General features: G+C 39.4%; 1 protein-coding gene across 1 annotated transcript; it reads left to right on the top strand.

The window, feature by feature from the left end:
- Positions 1–2,789: 2,789 nt before the first annotated feature.
- On the top strand, positions 2,790–9,586 carry fgfbp3 (fibroblast growth factor binding protein 3). Its single transcript, XM_084022011.1, has 4 exons — positions 2,790–2,809; positions 4,196–4,248; positions 7,615–7,894; positions 9,031–9,586. Exons 1-4 carry the CDS (start codon positions 2,805–2,807, stop codon positions 9,461–9,463), a joined length of 771 nt encoding a protein of 256 aa, XP_083878137.1. The 5' UTR covers positions 2,790–2,804; the 3' UTR covers positions 9,464–9,586.
- Positions 9,587–9,955: the final 369 nt, after the last annotated feature.

The raw sequence follows: 9,955 nt of genomic DNA, 5'->3' as shown, positions 1-9,955 counted from the left end.
ACATCATCACTGTGAACAGCCACCCATGCTCATTCCTTTATTTTATTGTTTATCTCACCCCCACAATGTACATTGTGAAACTGGAGATCACGAACGCTGTGGATGATTATCAGAACTTGATTAGTTGAAAATTAAGCATATCCGTGTGGTGAAACGAATGAGCGAGAGCACTTTTGAGAACACATTTGAGAAACAAGCCTCTGAATGTCTGGCCAGAAGATAATATTAGAACATCCTGTAATCACACAGACCCTAACTTTGCACTTGATTTAACGTTGATATGCTAATTTCACATTTGATTTACGTGACAAACAAAGCAAACCGATTCATTTGAGGTACATGAGGCTGTGATGAGGGTCAGTTAGACAGTTGTCATAGAAACATCCCTACGAGTACGCGGGGAGGACTAATAAAATACTCTGATCCAGCACCTAATTTATACATCTCTAAGGCATCTTTCTTCCTCGTATTAATCACCTTTCTGTGATTTCTGAAATTTTCTTCATATTCCTATTCCACTTCCTGTATTAACTGCCAATAAAACTTAAACAAAATGTTAATTGCTTGGATAAAATAGTTTTTAACTTTTAACTTAGGAAAGGACAGGTACTTTATTGTCCCCGAGAGGGACTTCAGTGATGAGAACCAATACGAAAACAGAATAAACACAAATAAAAGAGGGAAAAAGAAGCATGAAATGAATTTGTACATCTCAAACTCTGGAGTTCATATTTCAGTTTAACATCCTTCACATCACTCACAGTTTAAACATGCCAAAAGAGAACAGCTCTCTCAGTTCTAAATGGTTTTTCAATGACAGGACGCTCAGTCCCATCCCATTTTCTTTCCATTTGACCTACTTTCTGATGCCCCTTTGTCCCTCTAAAACACACACACACACACACACACACACACACACACACACACACACACACACACACACACACACACACACACACACACACACACACACACACACACACACTCTCTCTCAAGTTAGTGGTCTGGTGTCATAATCAATGCAGTAATCACGGCAGAGGAGGTGCTGGCGGTGATGGAGCGCTGATTGCGTCCACATCTCAATGACTGTTGAAAAGTAGTGGACGCCTCTGTTCGCTGTCAAGGGGTCCGAGTCATCAACAGCTCATTTCGCTCATATGTAACTGCGCGTGCACACACACACGTATAAACGGATGGAGACAAGAAAGTGACCTCTCAGATGGCCTCTCACAGGTTTTCAGCCTTGTGGTGGAAATGAAACAGTTATAAAAAGAGATTGGTTGCAGGTTTGGAGCAATATAATATTGGATCAGCTGTTGGAATTGGTAATGAAAAGGTCTTTCTTTGGAACACCAGAATTTGGGCATATTTGTTCTTTGCCCATAAGACGATTTCCTCAAACAGAATACCAGATGAAGTGTATTCTTCTAATCAGCTCTCGAGTCAGGAAACCACCAACAGGAGGCAACAGAGTCCCAGAAGACCAGAGAGGGTATTTTTTCACCAATTACTTTGTCTCTTAGCTTTTGACTTTTTGCTTCCACTTCTCCTGTCTTATATTGTTATATTTACTTAAATATTCATTAGATTAAAACAAGAAGAAACCACAGAAGAAAAAAAAAAAACCTTGACATAAGTGAAAGTATTGACATGTAATTTTGGAGAAGTTTTTGTGTGCCACTCTTATTGACATACATTTATCACTATTCACTCATTTATTTATTTATTGATTTTGCATGATATTTATGCACACATACAGTCGCCTAGCCCATTTCGCATTAGCTTGTGAAGCCGATATGTCCCGATATACAAGCCCGCTTTGAATCCATTTGATATCAGGTTGGGTCGGGTAGTGGGTCTGAATAAGGGAACAGGTCTAGACCAGTATTGAAATGGAGATCATTGTAGGTATTCAAGTATTGAGCTTTGTGCATATGGGGCAGTTACACCTTTTCAGCTTAAGAATCCGATATTTGGTGGAGGTGGTGGAGGCAAAAACAGAGCTAAAATGAGAGCGCATATTGGACTAAGACATATCAGGTGGACACAAATATCGGGATGATAATGTTGCTCTATATGTGGAAGTAATTGTTTACTAACACTTCACAGGGGACTAATATGTCAGTACATGTGTCTTGATTTGTAGTTCTTCTGCCCACTGGTGGCCTAAAAACAACGGATGAAGCTTTAAGTAAAACTTTGAAGGCATTATTTACTTGCAATCCAGCATTTAATGTTACGTGATAATATCATTTTAAGGATTTGTGTTCTAAATTCTTCCTCTGCGGTGTATAAAAAAAAAAATGCAAATGTGAAATGTAAACTTGTTCGTAGGAGCAGAAAACTTGAAATGAACTCAGATAAAAAACAATAAACATCACAGTTCTACACATTATTTATGCAAAAAAAACCTGACACACCACAGATGTGCTTTTGACATAACTTGAGTAAATGATGCTTCTCATAGCCGTGCCTTTCCGAGAATACTCGCAGCTGAAAACGAGGTGAAATATTTGTTCCTGATTGGCCAAGACTGGGCGGAACGACGTGTTTATTGTTGTTGGCTTGTTTTTCAGAACAACCTCCTCTCGCCAAGTGGATTTTTGGCAGGGGTGCGTGGGGAAAGAGCCATCCTTGGATCTCCAGCAAACCCTGAGCTGAATGAGAAGAAGCTGGGCGGCGATGGCAGGGTGTCGGCAGGGGGTTAAGCTGTGACCCAGATTCCTGCCCGAGTCTTTGTGCTGGAGGAGAGAGAAGATTCTCCTCATTCATCTCGCTGAGGGCCGAGCTACTTACTGAGATAAATGCAGTGAGAGAGAGAGAGAGAGAGAGAGAGAGAGAGAGAGAGAGAGAGACTTGGGCCAATAGAAAAAGTGACTTCAAGTTTTGATGTTCTTTCATGTGACAAGTCATACATTATGGATTATTTTGGGGATGCATGAAAACAAAATCTCACTTGAATTTTGTTTATCCTGTATTTAATTATTTCTCGTTTAAAATGGATTTGTGCTTCAAAGGTCACTTCTGCAGTTGCTCATGTCACATTCAGGAGGAAAAGTCAGTTTCAGTTTACATGGGATTTTTTTTGTGCAACCGTTCCGACATGGAGTTCAGAGCTGCTTTACACTGAAATAGAATAATTTATGTACTATTTAAACAACAGCTATAAGACCTATATGGATGTCAACATTCTCTCCCACTAAATTTAACCCAATCAAAGTGTTTCAACCTGCAAATTTGCTTTCAGAGGCTAAAACCAAGTTACCACAGGCACAATACAGATATGGATGTTGAAAAATGATTAACAAACAACACAGAGTGAAACAAATAAGTTATTGCTGTTTTTACCCCCCAAAAGCGGAGAAAAACAGAAGAACACAAACACTTACTGGGTTCAACCTGAAAACTACATTTATTATGTATTCATGGGGATAATTTCTCATTTTTAAGTCAAGAGAGATCATTTATGTTTTCTGCCCAGTATATTTGCCATGTGGCCAGACTCTAGAAACCATACGGACAAAAAACGTTAACAATTGAAGTTCAGAATCTTCTTTAAAGCACCTTGGTGATGTAAAGGTGCACACTATGAAATTCATATAAATACTCACCTCACGTTCACTCACTTTTTGGGCACTACATTCATAAATTGAATAAAAAAAACCTTTCCTTCCTTTTCACTGCGGCTTGGAGTCACATTGAGCTGCTGATGTGGTTTTACATTTTTAATGTCTGTTCCGTCGCTTATTTACAGCTGAGTGGTCTGCTGGCAAACTTATCACTGAACCCTGTCTATTAAATAAATAATTTATAACAAAATACTACCAACTGACAGAAAGAACTTAGAGTTTGGTGCCTTCATGTCTACAACAAAATTGTATTATTTTATTTTGTTATCTTTTACTATATTTATTTCAACACGGCGTCATCACAGGTCTCCCACGGATGAAACATTTGCAAGTGTGTCCATTGTCCTTTTCTCTCTCTCTCTCACACACACACACACACACACACACACACACACACACACACACACACATATATATGGGGGTTTGCCAGGAGGGGTGAATGTGGGAGGTGTCCTTGGTTTTGGGTGGGCAGTTCTTCGTATAGTTTTCCTCCTCATTCCTCGAACCCCCTCCTTCCTCCACCCTCTCCTCCTTTATCCTCGTCTTCTCCCCTCTTTCTCTTTTAGTGTTCGTGGTCCCCACATTCCCACAGCGACTCAGAGCCGTCAAGCGTCACATGGTAAGAAAACTGGGCCTCTGCTCACACTAACCAGTAAACCCTGAAAAACTTAAATTAAACTGCTATACATTTCTCCTACTTCCTAAAACTGTCAAACCAAATATTAGAGCACGACAGACAATGGAGAAATACTTTTTTTTTTAAAGTCATGACTTATTGATGAGGGTTGTATTTGGAGGAGTGGGGGGTATACATGGAAGGGGGGATTATTTTTGTTTTGGTGCTGGGTGTCTTTGTTTTTCGTCTCCCAGAGATGCCTGTTAAAATGCTGCAGTGAAAAGATGTCTCATTCTGCCAAAAGACATTATCTTTGTTTGTTTTTAAGTTTTATTTCAAGATGGACATGGACTTGTGAAAAGAACATCCTGAATATGTTAAAAGAAGAAATGAAAGAAAATAATATAATACCATACCAAACGAAAAAAGGGACACCATCATGTATAATTTCTATAAATGTTTTTTAAGTAACACACAGTAAGCACAGGTGCTGAAATCACTAATGGACTTACTTGTTTTAAAATATGCCACTTCTGTTAGTTTCAATTTTGTTGCAAGATAATTCACTTTGGCAAGAAATGTTATGCTTTGTGAATCAATTAAGCCAAACTCATTGTGTTTATATTGCATTATGTTGTGAACGCTGAAAATCACCTTGGACCTGCTAAAAGACAGGAGTACCTTTTTTTTTTTATACCTACTATAATGCAATTTGTCGTGTGTGTGTGTGTATATGTGTGTGTGTGTGTGTGCTACCCCTGATTCTTGGTTTTAAACTGCCATGCCACGGTACTGCTTGCTGAATGCTAACTCTGGCCAGTAGGGGCGCTAGCTAGATAACACAGCATTGACAACCCCCTGCTGCTATATTCTGTCCCAGACACAGTGAGGGGAAACAGTTTGCTCACTTTTATTGTTTTCAATGTGGTTTGGCTAACAACTAACGGAAATATACTGTATCGCCGACACTCAGCCGCTGCTATGCGGGCAGACAGCTTGGTGGGTTTCATTTTGTTTAGGCAAGAAATGCCTTATAAAACAAATTTGAACTGGTGGTTTGAATGAAGTGTGTTTACATTGATGTCCAGATCGGGGGTTAGCCAACACAATACAGCAGTGGTCATCGCAGACTCATCTGCTGGAGATCTGCACTCTACTGAGGGCACCTTAGTTGAAAGTAATTTCGCTTCAGGGTCAGACAAAAGAAATACATTTCACAAATGAAACAAAACACATACATTTAAAAATATCTATTGACACTAATATGAAATGACATTTTTACTGACACGGATGCACCATTATGAAAGGATATAGCACAATGTAGATGCTAATGATTTCTCTCTGAATTTTATGTTTTATCATTTATAGTTTTTATAATCACAGGCCAGAATCAACTTTTTATAGTCAGTTATTTCTTTTAATTATACCATGGCCATTAATTCTCAATTATTGGCTGTTTACGGTAATGACACTTTAACAGCAGGAATTTAAATGTGATACAGATAAGAGAAATAACTACATTCAATATAAACTGATCATTTTAAAGATTTGACTGCATACATTGTTGGCAATTGACCAACAAACTTGAGTTTCACATTCCACAATGACACAATAATGTTCCACAATGATGCATAACCACTTACATCATTACTAACCATTTGAAGATATTTATGTATACTGCTGCATAGCAACAGTATACATAAGGCTAACTCCTCTCTAAACTTCCATATAAAGGTACTTGCGCCGCCAACTTCAGAGTAACAATGTCAATGCCATTGTCATTTTTGCAGTGAGTTTAGGACAACGAGCAGGGATCAATGAATGTGTTTTTGTACACAATGAAAATACTGTGGAGATAAAGATTGTCTACAAATTGTACCAGGGGCGGCCCGCGGCATAGGCGTATAGGCGAAAGCGAAGTAGATACACAACTACACAAAAATTCATCGTGTTTTTTTTTTTTTAGTTGTAACCATTGCCAATGCTCAGCGGCAGCAGCGGCAACAGCGATAGCAGTGGCAGCAGCGGCACTAGTGCCATTTAATGCTATTGAACAGGCAATGAAAATATAATAAACAGGAAATTGAAAATATAATATAGAATTGAAACATATAACTGAAAACACAACAATATGAACATGTGTATTGAAATTGCGATGTGAGGGGGGTGCCAGCTAAAATCTCGGCTAGGGCGCCAAATTGGTCAGGCCCAGTATTGAATTGTAAGTGCCTGATTATAAAGCCGATGTATTTTTTCGAGGAGTGGTCTGAGCTCTGGAGCATAATGCACTTTGATTTAACTGTCCACCTCATTACAACAGCAATGCAAACATTAATAATGGGTTTAAATATGGCGCCACAGAACCTGTTTTTTTATTTTTTTTATTTGCACCGTTACACATTATTTATGATGAAATTCTTAATTAGGAATAACCCAGGATATAGATGCTATCTATGATATGCTATCAAATCCAGACTTTTTTTTATTTTGATTGCAAGTTCAGTTAATTAAACAACTATAACTGCAGGCAAAGAAGAGACAGTCTGACACTCATGCAGTCTGAACATTTAGGTAGACTTGGATCAGTTTTCAGTTTATTTATCTGTTATTATTAAATATGAAATATGTGTTTATCAATTTCTCTTAACAAGAGAGCTTAATGGGTGATTATTAGCTGATACTGATCATGAATGTAGACAGATGTGAAAATACACTGTATTTAAGGACAGCAAACAATTTTACTTTGCTCATGGTGTTTGACTTTTGCAAAATGATGTTGTTGTATCTGTTAATATTAGTCACTATTGAAACCATTTTAACTTCATTGATGTTTTTTCTGTTCAAAATAGCCTATTTATTGAAGCAACAACATAATCTATATTTGACTCTATTTTCTTGTTATGTCTATCAAATGCCATTTTCCATGTTTTTTCGAAAAGTGAAACACATTACTGTGAGTTCAGCTCCTCTCCTCCACTCTCTCTCCCTTCCTGCTTGTTGTTTGATGGCTATGTGTCCGCTCTGCACTCCTTGGGGGAGTGTTTCTGATGCTTGACTGATTTTCAATACGCCACTGACAGAGACTCACACCCCACTCTGTGTTCATTGTCCAATGTTTTTAACATTTAACACTTGTGCTGTGTCACTCTGACATGATGGACCTCTGGGATACTGATGAGGCTTCCTTAGCATTGCTGAATTCAGAATGACTTCAAATGACATGTTCTAATGTTAAAACTGGCTGTTGCAATATTCAGCATATATACTTTTATCTCTTATTCAATATCTCTTTTGGAATGTATGATTATTTAAAATAAATCAACCTCTAAATGTTCTCATTTTATCTGTTGACCAAACGTCTCTCCCCAGCCACTATGTGTGTCCGGCCATGCAGTTTCCTCTTCCTCCTCCTCCTCTGCCTCCCTGTTGTTACCGAGGCCAAGCGGCAGCCCGGTGAGGGGAAAACTGAAAAACCCCACCAACCTCCACCATCCCCCCAACCAGCCAAGAGAGCTAGGAATCGCTCAGTGCCCGGCTCTGGAGACCTGACCACCAAGGAGGGCCATCACTGCACCTGGCAGACGTCTGGTGAAGGTCTAGTCAGCCTGCTGGTGAACTGCAGCACTGAAACACTGGGAGACCAGCAGAGGTGAAGGAAGCATTATTAGTTATTTCGCTGCTGAGACGTAAAGTGCAATGTCTCGCCAATGAACATAGATTATAATTCACCTTTAGTGCCCTTACATTAATTTTCTTTCATTTAAGTATTCAGGGCTTTACTCAGCGAGAAGGACACTTTACTTTTAAGTTACTCTCACCAAAATTTGGCATTCTAATAGCTTATTACGCTCAATAAGCTCATTACATATCCAGTGGAAGGTGATGTGTAGGATTAAGGCTAAAAACAGACATCTGTACCGAGTAAAATATTACCCTTTTCTTTTGTAATGCCTTACATTACTGCATTACAGCAAAAAGCAATGCATAGGAGTCTGAGGCCATGTTCACACTACACACGTAGGTTGACAGACCGGTGCCGGATGAGGGAAGGCGTGTCGGAGATGCATTTGCAGGTGCAGCCAGCTCTGATCTCGATCTGATTGGCTGACGGATTGTCGGCGCACGAAAAGTTTAATTCATTTCGGCATAATGTGACGCAAGCCCATGCAAATTCAAAGAGATCCGTCAACGGAAAGGTGTAGTGTGAACGCGTCCTGACGCCAGCAGGAAGATAAAGTCACAGTGTGCAGTTTTAGGTTCACGTTACAAAAGCTCTTTGTCACAGCTTCTGCAGGGCAAGGGGGTAGGACCCAAACAAACTAAAGGGGCAGCAGGATGAATGATAATTGACACTTAAACATAAAAGCACTAAGCAAGAAACCAACCAAGCAACTAGAATAAACTGACACGGGATGCCCTGCCTCATAAAAAGGTGATCACTTGTATGGCCGTCTAGACACAGTGTGCTGTTAATGTTAAAAAATTGTGAGCGGTTGTCCAAAAGCAATTTAATGAAACTTACTAAGACATTTTGCATGGATTAAAATGTCAAATTATTCATTATAATGAATTACTTTCATTTTCAATTGAAACCAAAAGTCAGTGACAGAAAAAAAGGAAATATATTGAAAGAAAGTTTCAATCCCTGCATGCATTTGGTTGTTTTACAACCTTTATGTACTCCTGTCTTGTCTCCTAATTTCTTCAGCTTTCTCTATTTCTTTCTTGACCTCTACTAATGCTTGTCTTTGTCCAACCTTATTTTCCTTGTTTCTGTGTCTCCAGGTATTGGTGTCGTTACGCCGGTAAACCAGACCTTTGCCAGGCCTATGGGGTGAAGTCCAGTCAGTATTGGAAGCAGCTCGTGGGGAAGCTGAAGAAGAGGCAGAATGCCTGTGAAGGAGAGAAAGTCCTGAAAGCTAAAACCTGCAAGAAGGCTCCCGCCGAGGCCCACATGAAGCTTGCCCAACGCAGTGGAGAACAGGAGAAGAAGGGAGGGAAGAAGAGGGGACCGCCGGCCAGTAAGAGCTCAGCCGAAGGGAAGGCAGAGAAGAGAAAGAAGAAAGGGGAGGAGGAAGAGGACAAGAAGACTGAACTGGAGGATTGGACTGGGTTTGATGATGATGGAGTGGTGAACGACATGGCCCCAGTGCAGAGTTACTGCAGCGAGGGTTGGCACTCCGTCTGCTCATTCTTTGTTAAGTTTTTTGAGGGTTGATGGGAAATGATGAAGGAAATGCAAAGCTAATTTTTGATACATGATGGTGCGTGTTCACAATCTGGAGACAACCTACAGAAAGATGTTTTTGTATGTGAAACACCAGGCAGCTCATTTGTAAAATTTTTTTTTTTTTTTTCAATTTTATCTTCAACGTTGAGCTGCTTAAGTATAAAGTTAAAAAGGTTTTCAGACACTTTGACATTGATTTCGGGGTAAAGCAGAACTCTTTGTTAATGTGAGCTTTTTTTTAAAATATAAATTATGGATGTATTACAAATGAGGCCACCTGGCATCTAATTTGCAACATTATAGTGAAGCGTCAAATAAAACCTGGCAAGCCATTATATAAAACCAATAATACCTATCAATACTGAATGAAAGCAACAATTTACCCTCTCAGTCATCACACACTGAACATCTGCTGATTTAAATCCACTCTGGAGTGAACAGATGAACAAGCATTTTAATGAAGGAAAATTAACCAATCTG

Source organism: Eutrigla gurnardus, assembly GCF_963514095.1.
Source record: "Eutrigla gurnardus genome assembly, chromosome: 11".
NCBI lineage: Eukaryota > Metazoa > Chordata > Actinopteri > Perciformes > Triglidae > Eutrigla > Eutrigla gurnardus.
The sequence above is the reverse complement of the archived record's forward strand: the minus strand, read 5'-3'. Positions and strand labels throughout refer to the sequence as shown.

What these genes read in the sequence shown, in the direction of transcription:
- fgfbp3 (XM_084022011.1), top strand. An exon ending in GAGCCGTCAAGCGTCACATG is followed by an intron (nt 4,249 to 7,614) that starts GTAAGAAAACTG and finishes GTCTCTCCCCAG; the next exon opens with CCACTATGTGTGTCCGGCCA. An exon ending in ACACTGGGAGACCAGCAGAG is followed by an intron (nt 7,895 to 9,030) that starts GTGAAGGAAGCA and finishes CTGTGTCTCCAG; the next exon opens with GTATTGGTGTCGTTACGCCG.